The sequence below is a fragment of the Natator depressus genome, chromosome 26 (genome assembly GCF_965152275.1).
Source record: "Natator depressus isolate rNatDep1 chromosome 26, rNatDep2.hap1, whole genome shotgun sequence".
NCBI lineage: Eukaryota > Metazoa > Chordata > Testudines > Cheloniidae > Natator > Natator depressus.
In genome coordinates this window covers 10,986,935-11,013,163 of record NC_134259.1, presented here as the reverse complement: position 1 = coordinate 11,013,163, position 26,229 = coordinate 10,986,935, and the positions used below count along the sequence as shown (strand labels likewise).

The following is a 26,229-nucleotide window of genomic DNA, read 5'->3' as shown; positions in this document are numbered from 1 at the left end:
CCCAGAGGATCATTGGAGACTTCTTCTTCCCAAGGAGCCTCGGCTGGGTTTTACTGTGGCAGTCCAGGCTGCACTTTCGAGAGGCAGCTGATGTGAAGTTGTGAGACAGGCGAGAAAACACAAGCCTAACTAAAACATGGCAATGCACCTATACGATTTCATCTCATTCAGAAAAGACACCTTTTAGAATTCAAAGTAAAGAAATGATTGGTTTATTACATTGAAAAAGTGAGCACTGGCCAGCAAGCCATTTTTATGGTAAAGCCAGAGGGCACTTGTGAACCTGCTGTAGTGATAAGGCTGAGTGGTTTCTTCTTACTGGGCAGCAGATTGTTGTAGTGCTTAGACTTACTGCCAACAACCCTCCTCTGAAGAAGGGAGCATAAAGACAGCAGAACAAAGTGGCAAAGTGACTTGTCCGAGGCCAGAGAGAGGGTCCAGTTTTGCACCTGGCCAAGTCAATGGGAGCAAAGCGAGTGGCAAAGTTGGGTTTACAACACAGTAGATCCTGCCTTCTATTTCCATGCTCAGCCTACAGTGCTCCCTTCCAAAAACAATTACTGCACCACTCAGGCTATGACTGCGCTACAAAATGTGGTTTGGGTGGTTGTTTAAAAAAAAAAAAAAAAAAAAAAAAAACACGGTAGGACAACTAATGCTAATTAGCTAGCCCTCTCCTACTGTAAAATTGTAGACACTACTTTTGACCATGAGGTAGATGAGATTAGCACTATACCTCTGCCCACGCATGGCCTCCCCTTATTTAACTCACACTAAGGCTATGGTCTACACTGCAGCTGTGTCGGCATAACTCATGTTGCTCAAGGGTGTGAATAAACCACCCCTGAGCGACATAAGTTACATCAACATAAGCGTCTCCCACCAACATAGCTTCTGCCACTCACAGAGGTGGGTTCTTTATGCCAATGGGAGAGTTCTCTCCCATCAGCAGAGTGTCTTCACCGGACGTGCTGCAGGGAACAGCCGTGCTGTGCATATAGACATGGCCTAAGAGCACAGTGCCTGATCTCCATGAGGAATTTACCATAGGACAGGGAAAGCTAAGGTGCATTAGTTATTCTGCTGTAAAACACACACACTTTTTGCAGTGAAGATATAACCTCAGACCAAACAGAATGTGGATTAGGTTTCTGAACAGAAGGGCTTCTTTCAACCAGCTCGCTGCAGAAAAGGCATTAAGTGGAAGGCCTTGTCTATGCACAAAAGTTGTACTGCTTTTACTGTATGGTGAAGTTAAAGGCGCATAACTGGTGGATGCAGTTACTGTATGGAAAGGGGAATAAGGTATTCCAGCACAAAGCTCCTCTCTACGATTATAACTGCATCCACAGTAGAGGATGTGCGCGTGTAACAATATTAGTGAAGTCACACCCTTAACCAACAGTTATATTAATGCAAAATGTGTGTGTGTAGACTAAGCCTAAGGCAACTGGAGTTCCTAATTTGCTGCTTGTGAATTATATCCTGTTCCTATCTTCTGATCTACATAAACAAATAGCCATAGTGATGTGGAATGTTGATAGAGTGTTTCCATATAGACACGCCTTGCATTTTAGACTAATGGTTTTCTTTGTGCTGCAATATAGTCAAAGAAATAAAGCTAGTTTTCTGTACTTTTCCCACATGGACAGTGTTAATATTTTCCTGTGAAGAGTCTTCTACAGTCTGTGCCTAAGCCCGCCTCAGTTGGTCGGTAAGTTCAATGGCAGTAGGATGTCACAAGTCTTCAAGAATTATTCATGTAGTAGATGCAGATAGATCAAGTTACAGTAGCAGTAAAGGCTTTGGTTAAACTCTCCCCTCATTTCCACCTATTTTGTATGGATTGTAGGAGTGGGCAGAATCCAGCCCTCTGTTACACCCTTGCTATTGCACCGTATGGCAACACAGATGTGAGCTTGGTAATATGAAGCTCATTGCAGGCTCACTTAACAGAACCTTGGTCAGAGTCTAAGACGGATGTTAGCTATCGCTTCCCTTTTTGCAGCAAGATGCCGTTCTCTAGCACAGATAATCCAACTGTAGAATGGAGTCTGAGACTCTACAAATCATCTAGTGCTCCTGTTTCTCCAAACATGTCTTTCCAAAGCCTGCTGGGAGAAGTAATTCAGCCAGGAGATTCTGCACTGGACACTAGTTAAAGGCATGACTGGCTCTGGTAACACAATTAGTGCACCATTGCATATTCTAAGCAATAAAAGCATATCATAAGAGGCAATTGGCATTGATTAGCCTAAGTCAATTCTAATAGCACTATCTAAACCTATTTTAAGGGGGGAGGGGGGGAGAAATCTTGTGATCTATTTCTCCTTTCCCCTGACGACAAGTTGTACATGGTTTAGTCTTCACCACCACAGAGCAAGAGTAGGACTTTCCTATAGTCTCCTGAAGTGTCTCCCTGAAAGACAGACAGACAAACACGTGATTAGATGTGCAATACGCGTTCTCAGAAAAAAAGACTGTACAGTACCATTTACACCAGTTTGAGCTGATTGTAGGAGTTGTCCCCATGAGATTTTGAATTTCTTTGCCAACTTAAGGTTTGATAACATTTAAGGTGCACCTTTCATCCCAGAGTACTTGACACACATTGATCACGTATAAGGACACACTGCCCACCACTAAAATGCAGCGACGTGGAATGCAGGAACTATTACCATGTGCGACAACATCCCACAACCATTTTAAGACAAAGTTAATACTTAAACAAAAAATCAAGCAACAAGGATCAAATGAGAAACCACTACAGTATTAAAATATGAAATCCAACTACAGGAGTTCTTTGAGATTAAAAAAAAACAAACCACACCTGCCCATTAACCCTTTGAGGAATCCAAGCCAATGTTTCTAAGACGCACAGTTTATAGTTATAGAAGGTCGGCAAATAAGTGTCCTCTGACCACAAGACATTAAGCTGTGCTTCAGATCCAACTCACAGAGGGTGAGGGCAGAAATCTTGCTTGGATAGCCAGTACAAAGGGGCTGGATGGTGTTATCTTAGTATTCATCACTGGACCAGTCAATCTGGCATTACTGGAAAACTGTTAAACAATCCTAACCCCAAAATTTGTAAGGGCAATGCAAGTCAGGATTAGAGGTGGGTCAAAATTTAAAATATAAGGCAAAAATGTTTTAAAGTTTGAATTTTGTGGGGTTTGAGATGCATGCAATTTTTCAATCTTTTTGGAAGTTTTCTGAATTTCTTTTCTGATTTTTCCCTTATTGTGTATTTCCCTCTTTCCGTTTTCTCCTCCTTCCTTTTCCCTTGTCATTTTCAAAAAAAAAAAAAAAAAAAAAAAAAATCACAACAAAAAACCAAGGATTTTTGTTGAATGCCTAGTGAAAAAACAAAAATATATATATCAAGAATGGACCATTTCAGACACCCCCTCGCCCCCCGAAAAGCTGTTCAAGAATAATAGCTTCTTGTTTGAAAAGTGTGGACCAGTCACTAATCAGACTACAAGGCAAAGTGGCTGGTGCAGTGTGCAGCAAGACCATGGTTTCTAGGTAAGGAAAGCTTGCCTGGATGAAGGAGTAGAGAGATTTCCCGTACATCCTCTTGAATTCATGCCTGATATCCAACATGTCAATTTCACAGCGCGACACCATCACTCGAATGAGTGTATCGTCATCCGTCCCTAAACCCTAAAGAAAAAAGCAACCCTTGTACAAATATTGTGCATTGTGGGTAAATCATTGTCCATGGTTAAGGTTTCATCCTTCGTCTCTGGGTGGGAAATCAGCCCAAAGCATTTTGCATTGAGTGTGACAGAGTTCCCTATTTTCAGCATATAATGGGGCAATGCCAGTTTTGTCCCTTAGCAGAGGAGGACAGGAGATTCATGAAGATTATGAACCGCTTGGGTTGCTGCCCTCTCTCCTCTCCCCCTACTGCATTAAATCCAGCTGCTATTTATTTTAGCATGCCTCTATATTTAATTGGGGGTGGGGGGGAACCACATACACACAAAAGCTATTTACCTTCATGGAACCGTATAATCTTTCGGCAAAGTATGCATGCTTATTCCTTATGCATTTTACTGTGAAGAGAAAAGAACAAGGGAGATTTTCCAAATCTTTACGTTTCAAGGCTGCAGTTACTGCTTAAAGCTCCCATCAGATCTGTATGGGAGGTCAGTGGCGGATGCAGAGGTCTTTCTGCAGATCCATTTGCAGAATCGGGGCCAAAACATGCACATCCCTGACTATTAGTCCAAGAAGCTCCAAGGTATGGACTTAGAGGCCACTGGACAAGCTGATAAATACAGCAAGGGTAAATGCAAAAGAACGAGCCCCTTCAAATTAACCTGAAGTCCTGTCCATTACAGTACAGCCAATTGTTTAAAGTTTGCAATGCTCTTTGATAAGCGTCAGCACCCTCAGCACCTGGTGGCAAAGGTAAACAGTGAGACAGTGGAAGCATTGAAACTTTTGCCATCTTGTTCACAGCCACTTGCCGTATTTGCAAGGGGTAAAACAGTGTGACCTGTGCCAAGAATGGAGACAGTTACTGGCCATCAACAAAGCGTGTCCCCTGCACGTTGCTCTGTTAAGACAGTGGGCAAGAGACACAGCGCGGCTAAAGATGGAGATCTCACTATGCCAAGGTGAAGCAAGCCTAATACTTTAGATAAAATGCCCGTGTCTCCTTCAGTGGAGAAAGTGATTTTAACTCCAGGGTCACACACTTTGTTGCTTTGAAAAGCAAGGCACTTTGCACACATCACAGGCTCCTTGCGTTTCATCCCCGTCCACCCTCCCATCCCCCTCTATTTCAGGAACTACCTAGGGATTTTAAAGTTAACCAAGCTTCGACTCCATGGCTTGTGTGCTCAAGGCTGACAGAAGTGATCCTTTCCCATTCTACACCCCGATAGTGTGTTGTGTAACTAAACAACCCTAAATTTAAAACCGGAATACTCACCCACAGCTAATAAGGCATCTTCAAGGTCTCCCGACATCTCAGATTTAATGCTTTCTGTAATGTCCTTCTTAGTGATCCTTCTGTATTCATCAAAGACTGGAAAAGAACACACACTAGTGAAAAGTCATCAAGAAAGATTTGTTGGTGCCATCTACAAAGGCTTAACCATCAAGGACCAGTTTGCCAGGTCAAGCAGCTGAGTGCTTTGTATGCACATTTGGCCTCTCTTTTTTTAAGTGGTAGACAATTGCAGTTGTCCTGGAAACCATTCAGTTTATCTTCATTTTAACTATCATCAGTTCTCTAATTGGTCAGTCAACTGCTGGTAACAGTGTGATGAATTACTACTTAATGGGGTCAAGCTGAGTAGCTTTGCTTTCCCATTTGGTTCAACATTCTGCCACAAGGGAAGGTTTGCCATTTCACCATCAGTATTTGCAACCAGCCAGTTCTGCAAGAGCCACTAACAAGATCACTAGAGGCTGTGGTTTGAGAACCTCTGATCCAGTAGAATGGCGCCTGTCTTTCTTCCCTGTAGGGGGAATGTTGGCAAGAAGCTTGCTCCTGAACTCCTATCCTTGGTAACTGTCGCCAAAGTCCCAGTTTACTACTTCTGGTATAAAGACTGGAGCATCGGTGATCCATACAAGTTCATTCTTGTCTCTCGAGGGTTCCTTTTAGGCTCACAAGAATAGGTTCCTGTATTAAAATACTCTGAAGTAGATACATAAGACCAGGCTCCAGAGTAGGCGTGTGCCTTTGAGAAGGGTCCCTTTCTGTTTGCCAAGAGATGTACCTAAAAAAAAGGGCCTTTTTTTTTTTTTTTTAAAAAGAGGAAAGTACGTAGAAAATTGCTGAGACTTTTACCCTTTAATAAGTGATTTCTGTTTCTTGAACAGAGGATAGTCAGGAATTGTCCCTCATTTGTCCCCCATTTCTTCTCTCCGGCTTCATACAAGCACTAGAAAGAATCAAGCACATGAAATAAGTAAAGCCAGAGAGCTTGGGTCTTCCAAAAAGATCATTATCCCATTTTACACATGGGGAAACTGAGGTGCAGAAATTGGTCCAAGGTCATCCAGCAGCAGAGCCTGGACTAAAACCCAGATCTTCTGGGACCCAGTCCAGTGCACTACAAGCATTCCAGCTAAATGGTTGATGACTTTTACTGGCCTTTAAAAAACAATGGGTGGAAGGACCGGGGATCAGCAAACACCCACCACGGTGGGGCAGATGTTTCTTAAAGAGTACGAAGAGCTACAGACCTGGGCATCTTGCTGAGCAAGGCCTTCATCCACATAGCTTCCCTGGTCCCTGTTTCCCTGCAGAAACACAAGAGGGCTGTGTTAAATTCAGCCTTTCAGAGGGGCTCATGGAACAGAGTTGAGCAAGCTTGCTGTTTGAAACAAGTTACCGAGCATATATAATGAGGATCGATTGAGAAGGCAGCTGCAATTGTGCAATAGATTGTTGCAAGAGGGGTGGTGGAGAAAGCTCTGAAGTATTATTTGAGGGTCTGATTTTATTTATTTTTAAGAGAGGCTGAGGACTCAACTCCATCTGAGGTCAGTGGGAGCCATGGGGCCTAAGAAAGCACATGGTGTTAACACACACACATACACCCCAATTCCTGTCCCACCCCCTGAGCAGCCTGCCCTTCAGGTCAAACCAATGTGATACACAGGATACCAGCTGAAATGCAAGGTGGCATGGAGACAGTCCTGAAGGAGATCAGCAGGGGAAGGCTGTGCAGTAGGAGAAGGGGAAGGATGTCTAGGAAGGGGATAAAAAGAGCAAGTTGCAAAGCAGAGAGCAGGAGAAGGAACCAGATGAGAGGGAGGATTAGTACTAGTATTTAATACAAATCTGTCTGATCTTTTACATTGGTGTAACTCCACTGACTTCCATTGTGCTACTCCTGACCTCCATCAGTGTAAGAGAGAGGAGAATCAGGCATTCATGGTACTTAGTATAGAGAGACCTTGTCACAAAAACAAGGTGCTGTACTGCTTTAATGAAGACGCTACTACGCCGACAAGAGAGCTTCTCCCATTGCCATAATTAATCCAGCTCCGCAAGAGGCAGTAGCTACGTTGATGGGTAAAGCCCCCTCGCTCCCCGGTTCAACATAACACTGTCTACGCTGGGGGGGTTAGGTTGGTATAACTGCATCGTTCAGGGGTGTGATTTTTCAAGATGAGCAATGTAGTTATACAGCTGTCAGTTTCTTGTGTAGACCTGCCCTTAGAGGATTTGTTCAACAGCAACAAGAATCAGACGGTTTTTCTTAAACTGCACTTACTGTAGCTAGAGACACCAGCACGCGCCGGAACATGGAAGACGTATCTGAGACAATGTCCTTCTCAAGGGTAGTTCCATATTCTAGCAAGAGAGCACAGACATACATGAATACTTGCTTTTAACAGAGAAAGTTCAGCACCTAAACACTATTCATCTTAGAGAAGTCTTCTACGTGTCTGATTGTGACCTAGGTGTCCGGATTATGTGTCTGTCCCTCAATTTCTGATCCTGCCTGCCTAGGAATTGCCACGTTGACCTTGGATCTTATTCTTCTCTCCCTTTGCATCAATGTAACTGACTTCAGTGGAGTCGCTCTGGGTTTAGGCCAGTGTATGTGAAATTAATCAGAGTTACACAGTTGTAAGGGAGGAGAAGCCAATCTGGATCATTCTCTCTAAAATAAATCTGAGGTCTGTTCCACACACAAAGTTGCACTGGTTTAACTAAAGGTGTTTTGTTAATCTGGTGCAAACCTCTGTACGGAGACACTTAAATCACTTGAACCCTGGGTTAGCTATGTAGTGAGGCAGAGTAGCCTCCCTCCGAGCCTGAAATGGAGGGACCACTACAAGCTACCATCTATAAATATATAGACACAAGCTGAAAAAGGAGACAAACTAGTTTAAAACTTTTGTCCATACAGGGATTTGAACCAGTTTAAGTCTATTTTTAAAAACCAGTTTTAACAATTATTATTTGTATTATTGCAGCACCTAGGGGCCCTAGTGACAGACCAGGATCCCAGTACAGCTTCTGAGTGAAATCCTGACTCTTTTGATGTCCGTGGGAGTTTAGCCATTGACTTCAGTGTTGCCAGGACTTCACCCTCTCTGTGTTTAGACAAGGCTTAAGTCTCTGTCCACTGAGCATAATTATGCAGGCACACTAGGTCACAATCAAGTGAAAGACAGACAGAAAGAAGGTATCGCAACAGTCTCTTGCTCCGACTATGATGCTTCTTAGTTTCACAAGATGTCTTGCTGATGGCTCAGTTATTGTTTGGTTGAACTGCTAGCAGCTAGAGCGATTGGAGAAATCATGGGGTGTGGGTAAGATGCCATTCAAAGAATACAGTTTTTAAAATCTTTACAGCTGTGTGTGTGTTTGAGAGAGAGAGATTTCACAAAATATCTTCTACCTCTAGATCGACATAAGTAGTGCATACAGTACTATTGGTATTTAACCCATGGTATTTAACCATTAATGATACAAACTGGGGAAAACACATTTGTTGGCTGGGAAATTTAAATGTTTATGGGGTCAAGAGGAAGGAAGGAATTGCTCTAGCTTCTTCTGCCAATAAATCACGAGGCAGCCTTAGGAAATGGTGATTTAAGCCTTAGTTCAGGAAAGGACCCCTAAACACATATTTAGCTTTAAGTATGTTGTCACAGTTCAGGGCAACTGCACCTGTGTTCCCCCTCCATGTCCACCAAAGGCACCAACTCTAGGCTCCCCAGTCTTCACCTCTCTAGTGCAGAGATGCATCTCTCCCTCCTGACAGGGATTTTTCCAGGCTGCACAGCTCCCTGACTACGCTGTGAGTTCCCCAGCAAACCAGACTCCCTGAACAGGCCTGCATCTGCACTTTGCTTTCTCCCCAAAGGCTAGAACTATGGGCAGCTACCACCGTTCGTAAGTTACCACACAGCTTTTCCTAAGCAAGCACATTTATTCTGAAGGTGAAAGCATTAAAGACAGTAAGAGTTCCTCTGCACACACTCATAATCTTACCAGGTCACCCGTCAGTCTTATGGGGCCTCAGTAGGCCGAATTCCTTCCAAGTTCCAATCCTTCCTAGGAAAGACTGGGGCCACCTTGAGAAAGTCCTGTCCATTTGCTGGATCAGAAACAAGGTCGTGAGCCGGGGCGTGCACAAGCGGGGGCAAGCAGGGACACAGCCCTCCCCCGCTCCCAATAATCGTCAGGGGCGCAGAACTCCTCCAGCCCCGGGGCCAGAGTTGCATGGAGAGCAAGCTCCTCCTGGCCCCAAAAGGGGTCAAAGTTAAATTTCTGCGCACGCCCCTGGTCGTGAGTGAGTTTAAACCAAAAGTCCTTTCTTTGTCTGTTGGTCTCTGGAGAATCCAGTTTGATGCAGGATATGCAAGCGTCTCCAGGTTGTGGCACCTCTCTAACCTCCCACCGTTAGTTCCAGGAAGGCGGTGGTCATCATCCCCCATGGAATTGCATACAGTCCCTGGCCCACAATGATACATAAACTTAATACAGTGAGATCTCCCAAAGATATTACAGGACACTAAGCACATGTGTAATAGATATGGCAATCAGGGGAACTTAAGCACATGGCAAAGTGCTTTCCTGGATCTGGGCCATAGTTGGGACCTCTTGCAAGCTTCTCCACTTGCTCTCCCAGTACAGGTTACTCTCAATGCACTAACGTCATAGGATCTCATAATTTATACTACTTACGACGATGGTAGGTCTCGTTAATGCGCTGGATTTCTTCACAGGAACGAGAAGCCAGAATTTCAATCAGGCAGCCCTCATCTGTCCCGGCACCCTAAACGCAGAACAGAGAATCAGGATGAAAGCGGCTTTCAATCTACCAGCAAACAGAGGCACCGTGATGGCAACACAGGATGGAGAATCAACTCTCTTGAGTAATAGTCCAGGATCCGATGGGCACACCCCCATCTGGGTAAGTCACTTAATTTCTCTGCCTCTGTTTCATCACTTGTTCAATGTGGATACATTACAGACTTCATGCGATGAAGTGATACTTGTTTGTAGAGTTGGGTGTCTCATGAAAGATTCTGAGATTTAAAAAAAGTCCCATTACGCAACAGGAGGAAACGGAGACCTTTTGAGAGTTTTTACAAAGAAGCAGAGAGGCACAGGCTCTCCCCAGAACAGCCAGGGGGTTAAGGCACTCACCTTTGAAGTGGGAGACCCACATTCAACTCCCTGCTATGTATGATTCAGATCAGAAACGTCAACCTGGGTCTCTCACATCCCAGGTTATTGACTAGTTTTCTCACCAGACATTCCATTCTGGACCCAAGAAACCTTTTCATCCAAGTAGACCCATCCCCACAAAAATACTTGGTTTGGACAAGTCTGCATTTTCCAACAACAACAAGGTGTTGTTAAAAAGCTCCTGACCAGCTTTAGATGTTTGCACAGTGCTTTGAAGATGCAGAGTGCTATATAAACGCTAGGTTATTGAAGACCAAAAGTATAACTGGGTTAAAAAAAGAATTCGATAAATTCCTGGAGGAAAGGTCCATCAATGGCTATTAGCCAAGATGGTCAGGATGACCATACTCTGGGCACCCCTACACCGCTGGCAGCCAGAAGCTGGGCCTGGACAACAGGAGATGGATCACTTGAAATTACCCTGTTCTGTTCATTTCCTCTGAAGCATCTTGCATCAGCTGCTGTCACTAGACAGGTTACTAGGCTAGACGGACCACTGATCTGACTCAGTGTGGCCATTCTTATGTTCTTATTAGTGCATAGACCGTGTACCTCTTTCAGTGTCAAGCCTGATTTTGCAAGTGGGTAGCAGGATAAAGGACTATGCATGGCCCTTAGTGTGAAAGTAATTCATATTGCAACTTTTAACAATCTAGCTGTCTTTTATACCGAACACATCACCATGTTCATTTTCTTATCGACCAGTAGAACAAAATGGAAGAACGCAGTCCAGAAAGCATTTGCAGATTTAATGCACACGTTCTATTCAGGTTCTTATACAACCCTCATTAGCTTAGTAGCAGAGAGCACCTTCCAGAATTGTGTTAAGTGACGTAAACTAGCACCCTGTGACACATTCTTTCTTCCTCCTTCGGGAGAAGTTGCGTGGGGAATGTTTAATTCATGCCACATATTGAACTCACTGGTGTTTTGGTAACATCAGTGAATATTTACCAACCTTCATGGCCCTCTTCAGTTCCTGCACATCGTACAGTGTGATGGAAGTCATCAATCCAATTATCACCTTCTCAAAATTCCCACTCAGCTCAGACTTCAAATCGCCAATCAAATCCTAGAAAACCAGGGAAGGTGATAAATAGCCATGAGAACAGAAAGCCCCACTCCTCTACATAGGTGCTGGAACTAGGAGTGCTGGCACCCTGCCACATCCCCGGCTTGCAATGGTTCCCATCCTATACATGGTTTACAGTTTGATTCAATGGCTTTCAGCACCCCTGCTATTCTATACAAAACTCCTAGCTGAACTCCAACTCTGGTAATTCCAGTACATCCTATCTAACTCCTGCTCTGCATTCAGATAGTCCAGTGGTTAGGGCACTAGTTTATGACTTGGGAGACCAGGTTCAATCCCTTGCTCCACCACAGATTGCATCCTCTTGGGCAAGTGGCTTAGATCTACACCTAAAATATAGGTTGACCTAGCTACGTCGCTCAGGGGTGTGAAAAATTCACACCCCTGAGAGATGTAGTGAAGCCAACCTAAACCTAGTGGGGTCTCCACCAGGGCTAACGGAAGAATTTTTCCTTGACCTAGCTACGGCCTCTCAAGGGGGTAGATTAACTACAGCAGTGGGAAAACCCCTACGCTACAGGGCTAGAGGGGCACAGCTGCAGTGCCATAGCATCTGTAGTGTAGACAAGGCCTCAGTCTATCTGGGCTCAGTTCCCCAGCTGTAAAACAGGGATCATAGCACTGCCCTGCCTCCTAGGGGTGTTGTGGGAATAAACACATTAAAGATTGTGAAGCGCTTTGATTTCTGCTGATGAACAACACTACGTGAGAGATTGGTTTGGGAATGATGATGATACCCGAGAGGCTATTTTTCACATCTTCTCCCAACATCATCCATGCCTGATTTCAGCAGCTTCGCCATTCACTTGTTCATGTGGGCGTTTAACATTTCTGTCTAAAGCCATTTTCGTTCCACGTTTTGCTTGTAATCGTTGTGGGCATAAGGCAGAGGAGAACGTGGGCAGCAACTCAGGGCTGGTTCACACTAGAAAGATGTACCACTTTATCTATGCCAGTATAGCTAGTGGTACAACCCTTCCCCACCTCCCAGTGGGGATGTAATTAGACCAGTATAAAGGTGCTTAGTCTGGTATAGCTGTTTCTGGTTCAGTAAGCAAAGGTTACCTTTATACTATAAGCTCTTTGGGGCATCTTTTTATTGTGTTTGTACAGCACCTAGCACAATGGGATCATGGTCCATGACTGAGGCTCCGAAGACTACAATAATACAAATTAATAATAATACTGGTATAACTGAGTCCACACTACTGCATACACTGGTATAACTCTCAACAAACAATACCTTTCTAAAGGACATAAGGTATACCCGTATAACTCTTCTAGTGTGGACCAGGCCTTAGAATAATATCTTGGTCGGCTTTGTAAGGCCGATCATCATTTTGAAGCCTCCCCAAGAGACTTCACTTCTTGGTGCCTCCTTTTAGCCATCTAAACCAGTGGTTCTTAACCTGGGGTGCACGCACCCCCTGGGGGTGCGAGATGCCCTTTCTGGGGGTGCAAGACATGCCAGATTTTTTTAGAAGGTAAATCATCAAACACACAAATTAAGCACAGGTACGTAAGTACAACTACTTCGTTTCATCAAACCTATGTATTTATTAACATTATACATTTTTAATGATTACTGTAATATACAAACAAAAAAATATATCTAGGTTTAAAGAACTGACCTACTTCAACGATTTTTGATAAGGCATGCGAGAACGTATTTTGAGAACCAAAGGGGTGCAGGCTGCAGTAAAGGTTAAGAACCACTGTTCTAAATGGAACACAGTAACATACACCAACCTTACCGGGGTGTGACGAGGACAGATTCATCTGAGGATCCGAAAGCCTTTTAAAAACCCATTAATGAAAGGCACCATAAAAAGCAGGAAGAATTAAAAAACAAAAACAAACAAACAACACAAAAACACACCTTTAAACAGATCACTGCAAAGTGACCCTTATTTGGAAACTGGGCTAGTTTTCTTAATGCTTGTCACACTCTTTGAAGCCTGTGAATCAGACTGTTGCTGTACTTATGAACAATCTTGTAGGTATGGTAGCCTTAAAGTAAACTGGTAAAGTAGACTAAATGGCAGTTAGCACTAAATCCTTGAAAAGCAGCATTTACGTGCTTGTTCGTGGATGGAGTATGAGGGGTAGGGCACAGTGGGATGAATTACCAGGTGGGCAAAAGTGACTATTAAGATGGTCAGTAGTTCACACCGCCATTAGTTTTATTAGCAGTGGCCTCCAGTGAACAGATGTGTTCCCCTGGAACCACTTTCTTTACCGGCGCAGAAGACCCTGTTCAACAAATAACCAGCATGTGCTGTGACGGGGCAAGGCCAGATGGCTATAGAAAAGTCGTGGGAGATAGATATATTAGCTCCAGGCTAAACAAATCCCTGGTACCAGGTTAAGTGAAATGGAAGCTGCTCTAGGTCAATTAAGACACCTGGGGCCAATTAAGAACTTTCCAGAAGGCAGGGAGAATGCTAGGTTGATTGGGACACCCGAAGCCAATCAGGGGCTGGCTGAAACTAGTTAAAAGCCTCCCAGCCAGTCAGGTGGGTGGGCATGTCAGGAGCTGTGGGAGGAAGTTGTGCTGGTGGAGAGGCTGAGCAGTACACACCATATCAGGCACAAGGAAGGCAGCCCTGAGGTAAGGGTGAAGTGGAGCTTGAGGAAGTGAGGGCTGCTGTGGGGGAAGTAGCCCAGGGAATTGTACCTGTCATGTTTCTAAAAGGTCAGCTACCATAGCTGATGCTATTAGGGTCCCTGAGCTGGAGCCCGGAGTAGAGGGTGGGCCTGGGCTCCCCCCCACCTTTGGCCCCTGATCAGTCACTGAGACTGGGAGACAACAGAGACTGTGCAAGGAAGGATAACTGCTCCTCACCTCCCTCGCTGGCTTATGATGAAAATGGCTCAGTAGACTGTGACCCTTGTCTCTAGAGAAAGAAAGTTTAGTGGAGGGTCACAGTGAGTCTCTGAGGCTAGCAAAATCCACCAGGAAATGCGGGAACCACAGGGGCCAGGACAGAGCTTTGTCACGGTGCTCAGAATGTTTACACAAGATAAAAGGCAAGGCTTTAATGTCAGCTTAAGCAAATTAAACTGATTCAGCCATTAACCCCTTGGTGCCAGGGGATCTAGACATTCAGCAGCCCTTCTCGCCATGGGCATAGGCCAGAGGATCCACTAAATTGGAGTGCTCAGCTTGAGATCTAGAGCTTGCTGGGCATCCAGACACCAGCAGCTCACCTTGACTTCAGTTTTGGGGGTGTTAGTACTCAGCACCTCTGAAAAAAAACTGAACTTAAATATCAAAAAAACAACAACCCCAAACCCTGAAAATTAGTGGAGACTTGATGATTTGGGCTTTAAGGCCATGTGGTATTAAGGATCATCCACTAGATAGCATAAAGGCAAGCGTGTAGATAGATTGCTTGACCAAATTTCTGCTACATGTTGGTGGATAATCTTAACAGATACCTGACAATTTTCTTTGGACGAGCAACCGCACTGAAGTGAACGGAGATTGCAGTGAGCTTTATGCTAAGGCCAGCAAAAGTTTTGTCTTACCTCTCCACAGCTGAATGAGGGAAGTCAGTAATTTTCCAGACAAATCATGTAGTGCAGGAATTGTCTAGATCATAATCATCAAATTCAGAGGCTACCTACCCTGCCAATAGTGGATTTATAGGTGATTAGAATTTGCTGACGTTGGTATATACTCCTCTTGGCCACGATATCGATGATGGCATCTTCATCTGTACCTGAGGGAAGACACGGGAAAGCCAGCAAGGTTGTTGTTATTATAAATAAGTATTAATTTTGAAGCAGGCAACTCAGCTGACTTGCCAGGTGTGACACAAACTGGTTTTATTCCTTCTAAAATCTGATTTTCTATGGCACTAGAGAACTAGCACTAGACCACGTGTTGGCTACCATCTTGGCCAACATATCGGGGATTGAACGGGGAACCTCCAAAGTAAAGAGCATACAGTGCTATAGCTTTCTCTAAAGAAACAGGGTTCCCTTGCTGAGGCTGTAACGGGCTCTCATCCTCTGGGAATTGGGCACGGAGTGTGCCCTATAACTTTCACTTGTCAGTGGGTTACACACTTCAGAAGTTCTTTAGCATCCCCTTGTTAGGAATGCATTTTATCATGACCTTGGGCTGAGAGTCAGTCTGACCTCATAAGCCTGGCCATCAGTTGGGTGGGAGACCTCCAAGAAAACAGAAGTGGGCACTGACAGTTTACAAGAGAGCCCTCTTCCCACAGAGGCAGTCCTGACATAGTACCTCAACAGGGTGTTGGGATCACCCGATCCCAGGAGAGACAAATCACAGGCTGATTAAAGACAGTCTTGTGGCTAAAGCCAGGGCTTAGAGCTGGGTTTTATTCCCGGCTGTGCCACAGATTTCCTGGGTGACCTTGGATGGAATCCCTGCATCCCTCTCTGTGCCTCAGTTCCCCCATCTGGAGAGTGGAGATAATGATGCAACCTTACTTTGCAGGAGTGTTGTGGGGATAGATTTATTACCAATGTGTGACTGAGCCGCTGAGATGCTATAGTGATAGACAGGTAGGCTTCTGCTGCTCTCCATGATCAAACATCCAGGAAACAAACTCCACCCCCTTCCTGTAGGGTTTGAGGCAGTGCTGTCCTTTCCCATTCTGCCCCGTGAAATTCCCTCTGCTCAGATAGCATTAAATCAAAATTCCTTCCATTTGGACAGTGTTCTTTATTTGTGTCAAAGCTGCTTTGTAGTGTCCTATACTGCACAACAGCTTCCCTGTTCCACCCCAGAAATGGCTGCATTTCATGACTGGACAAGGTGACCCCCATCTCTGGTTTGTAGAGAGCTTGGGGGAAGGAGTCAGTAGAGAAACACAAGTTACCAAACTTTTGCTCTCGTGAACTGTATGACATGCAGGATGCTGGCACTCTGAGGCGAGAGGGTTAGAGTCTTAAAAATAAATACAAGCTCACCAAGCCCCTTCATGGCTTTCCTTAGTTTCTGTGCATCTTCCTCAGCACTGAAGCCCAAGGCTGCCTTGATTGTGCCCCGGTTTCCAGCCTAAAGATACAGAACATCAGTTGTTAAAGACAGAACCAGAGAAGAACACATGAAAAATCCCAGTTATATACAGATTCTCCTGGAGGGGAGACCAGTTACAAAATGGAGGAGTTGGTTTGTGTTTCAATAAGGTGAGAGTCCAGTTAGCCATACAGCAGGTTACATAAGAATGGCCAGACTGGGTCAGACCAATGGTCCATCTAGCCCACTAACTGGTCTTGTGACAGTGGCCAATGCCACATGCTTCAGAAGGAATTAACAGAACAGAGCTATTATCGAGTGATCTATTGCCTATCATCCAGTCCCATTTTCTGGGGAACAGAGGCTAGGGACACCCAGAGCATGGGGTTGCATCCCTGACCATCTTTGGCTAACACCCATGGATGGACCTATCCTCAATGAAGTTACCTAATTCTTTTCTGAATCCAGTTATATGTTTGGCCTTTACAACATCCCTTAGCAAGGAGTTCCACAGGTTGACTGGGTGTTGCGTGAAGAAACACGTGCGTATCTTTGTTTTAAACCTGCTGCCTATTAATTTCATTGTGTGACCCCTGTTACGTGAAGGCGTAAATAACACTTCCCGATTCACTTTCTCTACACCATTCATGATTTTGTAGACCTCTATCATACTCTAACCCCCCCCACCCCCCCCATCAGTCATCTGTTTTCCAAGCCCAACCATCCTAGTCTTTTTACTCGCTCCTCATATGGAAGCTGTTCCATCCCCATGATGATTTTTGTTGCCCTTCTCTGTACCTTTTCCAATTCTAATCTCTCTTTTTTGAGATGAGACGACAAGAACTGCACACAGTTTTCAAGTTGTGGGCGTACCATAGGTTTATATACTGGCACTATGATATTTTCAGTCTTATTATTGATCCTTCTCCTCATGGGTCCTAACATTCTGTTAGCTTTTTTGACTGCAGAGACAAGCTTCCATTCTGCCCTAAGCTGTCACCTCCCCCTGCAGGAGACACACTCCGACAGGGGGCTTCTCTTTCAATTGAGGATTAAGCCACATTGGCGTGGGAAACCCCTGGCTGCTGCCTGCACTGTACTTGTTCTGCAATTCAATAAAGGACTCCATTCTCCTGGCCTGCCAATCTGGCGCCTTTGTTAAACCCCATTGTGGCATCTCCCTTTAGTATCAATCGTTATCCGTATCATCATGAAAGAATCAATTCCCTATAAGGCTCCTACATGGCATTTTTACAATGGTGGGCAAATACCATCATCCCCATTTTACAGATGGGGAAACGGAGTCACAGGGAGGTGGTGGAATGACTTGATCATGTCAGAGAGATTAGAACCTGCATCTTGACACCCAATCCAGGGCCAGATCCACTGACTCACACTACCTGCTTTTCTGTTCCCACTGACCAATGAGAGTCTTTCCATTCACTTCAATGCTCAGTGCATAAGGCCATTAGGCCCACATCCTGAAAGGTATTTAGGCACCTCACTCACACTGAAATAAATGGGAATAGGTGCCTAAATACCTTTCAGGATGTGGGCCTCAATGCCTAAACAGGGGCTATTTGGCAGGAGGATCTTAGGCATTTTCCATGAATAGCTGGATACAACTTGGATGGGCACTGTAGAGTTCTTAGGAACTTGTTGGGCTTACTGTCATAGGACTAAGCGACCTCTTGACGTCTCTTCCAGCCCTAAATTTCCATGAGCCGATAACAAAGCTCATTGATTTTGGTGCAAGACCTGGCCTTTAGTAAATATATAGATAACTGAAGATAATCCACATTCTAGTATGAGGAAATAGGCACTGTGTCAGGCAGCGCTAGCCCTCTTCTTGCTACATCATTTTTCTATGTAAATATAATTGCACTGATCAGATAAATGTAGTCAATGCAGGGACTGACTCTACCTAGCTCTGCCTGGTACCTGGAAGCAAACACACTCACCTTTGCCATAGTATTCAGTTAATATTTTAAACGTCAAGGTCCCCAAACAGATGGTTATCTGCAATAAAAAAAAAAAGGGAGTGTTGATAAAAAAGGAAGTGTCCTAGAAAATAATTGACAGAATTCACTCTCTCTGCCTCTATCCCAAGGGGACTTAAATCAATGGGGCTGGTTCTTCCTGACACTGTAAAGAAATAACTGCTTCATTCTTTGAGGTAAAAGTCAATAACTCTTCACCAACATTCTTGTTCCAATGGGTTACATTCACCTTTGAGATAACTACTAACATCCAAGTTGTACTGAACAAACAATTATTATTAAGTTAAAAGCAGATTAAGAATTACAGCGATACATACCACATTTGGATATTTATAGCTATCCATGACTTCAAATATCAGATTGAGCCATTCTAAACATATGCTGGTGACATAAAGATGACTAGGGCTGCTAAGTGTTAATACAAATAATAAATAATAACGAATGGGAGATCTGTAGCATAACACACAGTTAATACCTAGAGAACAAACCTGATTTAAACAAAAAGCATTGTGATACAAAACATATATTCGTTTACTCTGACCCTTGGGGTTTGCCAGGATAGAGAGGAAGCGATGAATCGTACTGTAGCGCATATTGCACAAATAATGAAGTCTGAGTGAGAGGAGAACTCACTGGAATGCCGTTAGCCTAGCAGTCTCTCTCAGCTAGGTTGTGTGCGAGACTCTTCACAGTGGTCAGTCAGCAAGCGGGTGGAATTCAGCCCTATGCAGAGCATGAGACCATGGCCTAGGTATCACTTAAACCCTGTTTGGAGGATGTAAGTGTTGCTCTGTCTTGTTTCAGCCCTCTGCTCCGGGGGTAAATTTCACACCGGGAGAATTAACAAGGTTCTGTTCCATCACTAGAATAACTAGTTAGCTCCTTGAGGCGTATGGTCTAGTTACTAGACTATAGGCTAGGGAGTCTGGACAGATAGATTCTCATCCCAGGACCTCCCACCTGCTCACTGTGTGGCCTTGAACAGGTCTCCTGGGGTCAGATTAAAGGTATTTAGGCATCTAAAGAGGTTGATGGGCACCTTTAGAATTTTCATAAATGCCTAGCTGCCTAACTCCCATTGGTCCTTAACTTCTTAGTGTCTCCATTTACCTATCTCACGAAGCTTTGCAAAACTCTGAGATCTTCCTTTGAAAGGTACTGTAAGTAGAGCTGGTGTTTGCTGGCAATTTTGAAAAGAATTATACTGATGTAGGTTGAATGAACACGTCATTTCAATTTCAACCATTTGAAAACGTTTTCTAATTTTTATAAAATTAAAGTTGAGAAACAAAGTAGTTTCAAACCAAAAAGACTGAAGTATTTCATTTCAAAAGTCTCAAAACAATAGTTTGATTGGAGGCGGGGGAGAGAAGGGGAAAACCAACAATTCAGCAGAATCTACACAAATTTGCAAAATGTTTTGGTGTCAGCAAAGCTGAAATTTTTTGCCAAAAAGAGTTTCAGCTGAAAAGTTTTGCTCAGTTTTAACTAAATTACCCAGAGATCTGGGAAAGAAATTCTAATTTAGGATTTGGATATCTAGGTATAGGATTTACTCGTCTGGTTTTAATTAGCATCTCCTTTAAAAGGCTCAGTGTTCTGCACACTTTGTCTGAGTAGTTGCAGTTAGAATATATAATTCCATGAAAACCCACAGCTGGAACTTGTCTTTAAAGCTCTGAAAATTCCATAGACCGTTTACTTGCCATTTCGCAGAGCCCAGTTTTTATGCACACAGTTATTTCTGTTTTAATTAAGGAAGCCTAAAAACCATAAATGAACATAATCAAAAGCTATAAAGAGCCTTTCCCAAGCTCACTTATTCCAGCTACGGGGAGGGGAAAAGGAAAAGAGTCAGAATTTGGCCCACACATCTGAAACAAGAACTCACATCTTGTCAATGTCAAGAGCTACTACTCTTACGGTGAATAGCCCTTGGAGTTCAATGGAGCTACTGCAGAGGTAGCAGAATTATCCCCCGGAGCCATTTCAAGTGACTGTTACAAACCCAGCAGTGCTGTGGGATTATGCTGTTTCAGCAATGTTGATTCAGCTGCGACTTTTGTTGGTGTTTGTGAGGAGTAAGGAAGCCCCATGTGCCGGATTATTAAGAAACACACATTTACAAGGAGGAAAGACGAGAAGTTGAGACACACGAACCCAGATCCTCAGCTGGTGGCAGCTCCGTTAAAGTCAATGCAGCTAGGCTGATTTACCCCAGTGGAGGATCTGGCCCATATAACGCTAGCTGAATGTTCTCTTTCATCTTAGGTTCCATAGTTATTGCAGACATATAAAATACTGACCACGACAGCTTGAAAGGAAAAGTTAACCGTGATGATAAGGCCTTAACTGGAGTACTGCGTCCAGTTCTGGGCTCCACATTTCAAGAAAGATATGGACACACTGGAGAAAGTCCAAGGACGGCAACAGAATTGATTACAGGTCAGGAAAACATGACCGATGAGGAAAGATTGACAAAACTGGGTTTGTTTAGTCTGCAGAAGAGAAGACTTGGTGGACTTATGGTAACAGTTTTCAGGTGCGTAAAAGATTGTTACAAGGAGAAGGGTGAAAAATTGTTCTCCTGCACCTCTGAGGATAGAGCAAGAAGCAATGGGCTTAAATTGCAGCGAGGGAGATTTTGGTTAGGAAGTTTTTTCTAATGTCTAACTGTCTGGGTGGCATTGGAAGCTAAGCATTGGAACAAATTGCCTAGGGAGGTTGTGGAATCTCCATTATTCGAGGTTTTTAAGAAGAGGTTAGACAAACACTTCTCCGGAATAGTCTAGTTATTATGTAGTCCTGCCTTGAGTGCAGGGGATTGGACTAGGTGACCTACTGAGGTCCCTTCCAGTCCTACGCTTCTAGGATTCTATGTTGTGACGTTCTCCATTTCCCTCATTCTAGACCTTACTTCCGTTCCAGACAATCTTGACATTCCCATATTTATTAGTGTAAGCTATCTATTCTTGCACCCATGTATGATCATGACACTCAGTTTATCAAGAGCTGGGGAAGTTAAAAAATTGATTCCATATCATTTAAAAAATTCTCCCCTTTTGGCTTTTTCTACATGGACCAGAGACCCAGAAAGGTGTCCCTGGACAATGACAAGTTGAGAGATCAATATTTTCGGCCTCACTTTTCCCAGAGTGTCCACTTACTTTGGGGGTCTCAGCTTCTGGGTACTCCAATTGAGACAACTTCTCTCAAGGCCTGATTTGAAAGGTGCTGAACACCCATATCTCCAGTTAATTTCAATGAGAGGCAAGGGTGCTCAGCAGCTCTGAAAATTAGGCACCAAATAGAGCCTCAATTTGGACACTCACAAACCCCCCCCCCCCCCCGAACCCCCCCCCCCAAAAGAGCAGACACTTGAAAATGCAGGCCAGCCATAGCATACTACCTGTTACAAAACCCTTGTTCCCGTTGGAGACTCAGTCTACGATAGTCAGCTGAGCAAAGCCGTGCAGACAACATCTCACTTCGGTGGGGGCAGAGCTGCCTACAGCATCTTTGTAATGGGTCTTCTGGCACAATTCGAACTACACATGAAGTTACCGTGGAAGAGAGAAAGGTGGGTGTGGTAATACCTTTTATTGGACCAACTTCTGTGGAAAGATGTCTTGCCAGATGAACGTGAGACGTTACTGCAAGAGTTTTATGTTTTCTTAGCTGCGTTGATGAATGATTCATTTATACTGCAGCCAGAAAAGTGCTAGGCCCTTCCCTACCCCCCCCCCCCAAAAAAAAAAAAAGACAGCTCTGAAGAGCTTAGGAGAAGACAGGACAAAGGTAATAGAAGGAAGGTCATGCTACATTCAGGTATGTTAAGAACAATTTTCCAAAGCGCTGGAGTGACTTAGGATACGTCTGCACTGCAAAAAAATAAAAATAAAAACCCGCAGGAGTGAGCCTCAGAGCCTGGGTCAACTGACTCAGGCTCCTGCTATGGGGCTAAAAACAACAGTGAGATGTTCTCGCTCGGTCTGGATCCCAGGCTCAGACCCACATACCTCGCAGGGTTTCAGACTTGGACTCCCACCTGAGCAGGGACGTCTATGCTGTTATTTTAGTCAGCTGACCCAGGCTCTGAGACTTGCTGTTGTGAGATTTTATTTTTTTGTAGCGTACAAAACCATTTTAGGCTCTTAAGTGCTATTTTCAAAAGTGACATGGACACTTAAGAGCCTGAGTCCAATCAAGTTTCAATGTAATACATTCACTGCATTGAAAGACCATGGGAGTCAGGACCCTAAGTGACCAAGTCACTTTTGAAAAGGGGACTTGGGAGCCTATGGACAATCGCAGAGGAGGAGATGGGCTGGACTGATGATCATGCAGGACAAAAACATTCAGAGATTTTTGAATGAGTTGGAAAATAGACGAATGAAACCCATGACAGAAGAGAATTAATTTATCCACAGTCTCCAGAATTAAAAAAAGCCCATCTCCAAGTCCTATTGATTAAATGCACATAGACCGCCCACTCAAGAAATTAGAAGTGCCACGGACTTCACCTTATATTCTGAGGGCTTGTCTACACCAGCACTTTACGACGCTGCAACTTTCTCGCTCAGGGGTGTGAAAGAACACCCCCCGAGCGCTGCAAGTTTCAGTGCTGTAAAGTGCCAGTGTAGACAGTGCACCAGCGCTGGGAGCTATGCCCCTCGTGCTGCAACTACACAAGCCACGGCAGCGCTTTAACATTGCCAGTGAAGCCGTGTCCTTAGTAACCTGAAGACTGATTCTCCACTGACTTGCACCTTGTGCAGGTAATTTATCTTGGTACAAAGCAGGTGTAGACCGCTACCATTGATTTGGTAACACTCACACCCACTTTGAACTGGCGCATGTGACTACACAAAGTGCAAAGCAGTAGAGAGTCAAGCCCATAATGTCCTTCTCACTGTTCTGACCACACTAATTTATTTTTCATTGTGCAAGTGGAGAGAATGCAATAGTCAGTCAGTTTCACTTTGGCTAAGTGTCCCTGGGCTGCAAAACGTTTCAGGGAGGAAACGTTGATTTTTGTTTTAAGTGACAATTTCTGTGAATTTTAAAAGTAAATTGAGGGAAATTTTCAGTTGGTATGGGGTTTTGCAAGACTAAAAATCCAAATGTAGAGCCTGATTTGAGTTGCTTTCATCCCTTTTAGCAAGACATTAATTAAAAAAACCCACAACTTTGAAGTTCCACAGAGGTTTTCTGCCTGCACTGGAAAACACTGCTCAAGTTGTTTGTATCCAGAAGCAGGAGTAACACAGATGTCTGTGTTCAAATTGACTAGAGGAAATAACAAAAGCAGAATTTTTCTTAGATAAACAAAGACGAGGGAAGACAGCCTAAAAATAAATGAGGTGACAAAAAAATCCAAACAAAGAACACAAGGCAGACACATCCCCACAAGATCTAGGGCAACTGCTCCTGACAGCTCCCACTGAAACTTATGCACTTTTGGAACCTTCAGAGACACTGCCTGGAATCTAACTTGGTCTGTAACAGGTTGCTAGAGTCCCTTCAGAATGATTTTTAATTCCATCTGAAATGATCCAGAATCAGGCCTGAAGCAAATAAAAACTAGAGGGCAAATCCTGCTGACTTTGGACCTGTTTCACCATTTCCATCCATGAAAAGTGGGTGTAAAATGCTACCAAATCAGAATGGAAGTACGGTCCATCCATTCCATACTGGTGTAAGTCATTGGTGATTCAGGCCCTGTATTCAGTCAAAGTTCCCACTGAACTTCTGTCCTGTTGAACTTAATGGAACCAGTTCTCCTCTCACTTTCACTCCTGATTTCACATCAGTGTCTTGAACAAAGTTAATGGCTTGAATAGAGATGAGAGGAGAACCAGCACCAATGGAAAATTTGTCTGAAAAACAATAGTAGGATTTAGTGCCTGGTAAATAAAGCAAAAAATCCAGCAGAACGCTTGCGTGATAGCTCCTCCCACCAAACACCGATGTTTTGGTGTTCAGCCTGAATGTTTAGATTCCACCCTCACTATCCCACCCAACAGATAATCAGGAATGCCATAATCTTTTCATCATCACCAAAGGCAACCTTTGCAGCTCAATGAGAGCCCTAAGCCTGATCCTGTAAAATGCTTTTGTCCCTGCTTAATGCTATACTAGCATGAGCAGTCCCACTGAAGTCAAAGTGACTGTTGGCTTCGGTGGTTGCAGGATTGGGGCCCTAGTGAGCCAAACCCCTGAACTTGCAATCGGATCCACTAGCAGCAATCCCTGTATGCCTGCCAGCATAGCCCCATTTAACATGCGTGCAGGAGTCCACGCTAGCAGATCCAGCGGCAGGATTAGCATATAGAATTGGAAGGGGAAGTGGCTGTAGGGTGCATGTTTCAGATCTGTGACTGATACAGAAGCACACACAGGCCTATGCCTACACACACTTACCAGCTCCTCTGCACAGTGAAATTGACCAGAATAGCTACCCTGGGACTGGCTGTTCTATTCCAGGCAAGGTGAGGGTGAGGTCATATCTTTTATTGGATCAACTTCTGTTGGTGCAAGAGACAAGCTCTGGAGCCACACAGAGCTCTCCTTCAGCTGCTCATTCCAGAATAAGAGAGTCTCCACACAGGCAGTTATTCTGGAATAGCTATTGTACTTTAGAGTCACACTCAGCCTGATTCCGGAATAACTTCTCCACATAGACAAGCTCTTTTAAAGGGGAAAAGTACACACTGAAACCTGCATTTTATGCCTATAATTGGCTTTTGCTGAACGTGTAAATCAATGAATGAGAGCAAGAACCGGGTGTACCCTTTCCATGGCATGGTTAGGGCTTAGCCTAGGGTTTGTAATGGAAACACAGAAAGTCTCAGGGATCAGCTACCTGGAAGAGCAGGTGCAGGATTTACTTGACTGCTTCTCGCCTGCCATATCCACCTCCTCAAACAGACCCTCCAAACCCCACCAAATTGTCTCTGCCACCACTAACTGCTTCCTATGCAATGGGCCAGTCCCCTCTCAGTTCAGATGGGGTCATTCCGGGATGATTTCATTGCCTTCCATGGGACGATGCCAGAGTCACACTGGCGTAAGCAAGAGCAGAATCTGGCCCCCAAGCTCCCCTTTCCTTCCCACAGCTGACACCTTCCAGCCCCTCCCCACCCACTCAGCTCACTAGAAATCGCAGCTGGTGTCCTACTTGGCGGCTGAGACTCCTTCCTTCTCCCCATCCACCTCCACTCCCCACCGCCTGCCTAGCCAAATGCGAGCTGCCACCCCGCAGCCCAGGCGGGCTGGGCCATTCTCGGGGCGGCGCGGCAGCAGCGGGGTGAAGCAAACTTTTCACCATCCCCCAGCAGGACAGGGGTGGAGGGCGTCTCTGAGTCAGGTTCCTCTTTCCCACGCGTTAGGGCCCAGGGCCCTGGCCTCTGCCTGGCCTGCGGAGAAGGGGGGAGAACACCCAGGTCCCGAGCCCGCTCTGGGCTGGCAGAGCGCTTCGGGCCGTGCGCCCTGAGCCGTGCGCCCCTGGGCCAGGCTGTGCGCGCCCCTCCAAGCGCTTATTACAGGGGGAAGGGACCTGGGTGCGATCCCACGCCCAAGCCCCCTGTGATGCAGGATCGGGGTCCGTCCCCCCCAAGCCCCCAACGCTGCGAGGAGAGGGGCTGGGGAGCCGCCCTGGCTGCGCTGCAGCGTTTGGAAAGCGGAGCTCCCCGTGGCGCGCTGGAGAGCCCGGGCGCCGCCAGCCGCAGCACCGGGAGACGCGGGTCCCAACCCCCGGCGAGCCTGCGGGGGGCTCTGCCTGGAAAACGGGCCACTCACCCGCTGCTCCAGAGGCCGTGGCGTTTGCTGCTCTCGAGTGTGGCGGGGAGACTAATCACGAGCGCTCCGGGGCTTGACACACAAGGGCAGGACACGCCCTGACTCAGGGGTGGGGCTCATTGGATTGAAGATCTGGAAAGAACTCACTAGCTCC

General features: G+C 45.0%; 1 protein-coding gene across 1 annotated transcript; it reads right to left on the bottom strand.

The window, feature by feature from the left end:
* Nucleotides 1-598: 598 nt before the first annotated feature.
* Nucleotides 599-26,229, bottom strand: ANXA4 (annexin A4). The gene is made up of 13 exons (XM_074940103.1): nt 26,076-26,229; nt 18,237-18,294; nt 16,227-16,314; nt 14,910-15,004; nt 11,145-11,258; nt 9,680-9,770; nt 7,251-7,330; nt 6,214-6,270; nt 5,816-5,909; nt 4,949-5,044; nt 4,006-4,064; nt 3,547-3,669; nt 599-2,419 (listed from the first exon to the last, which is right to left on the bottom strand). Exons 2-13 carry the CDS (start codon nt 18,243-18,245, stop codon nt 2,360-2,362), a joined length of 966 nt encoding a protein of 321 aa, XP_074796204.1. The 5' UTR covers nt 18,246-18,294; nt 26,076-26,229; the 3' UTR covers nt 599-2,359.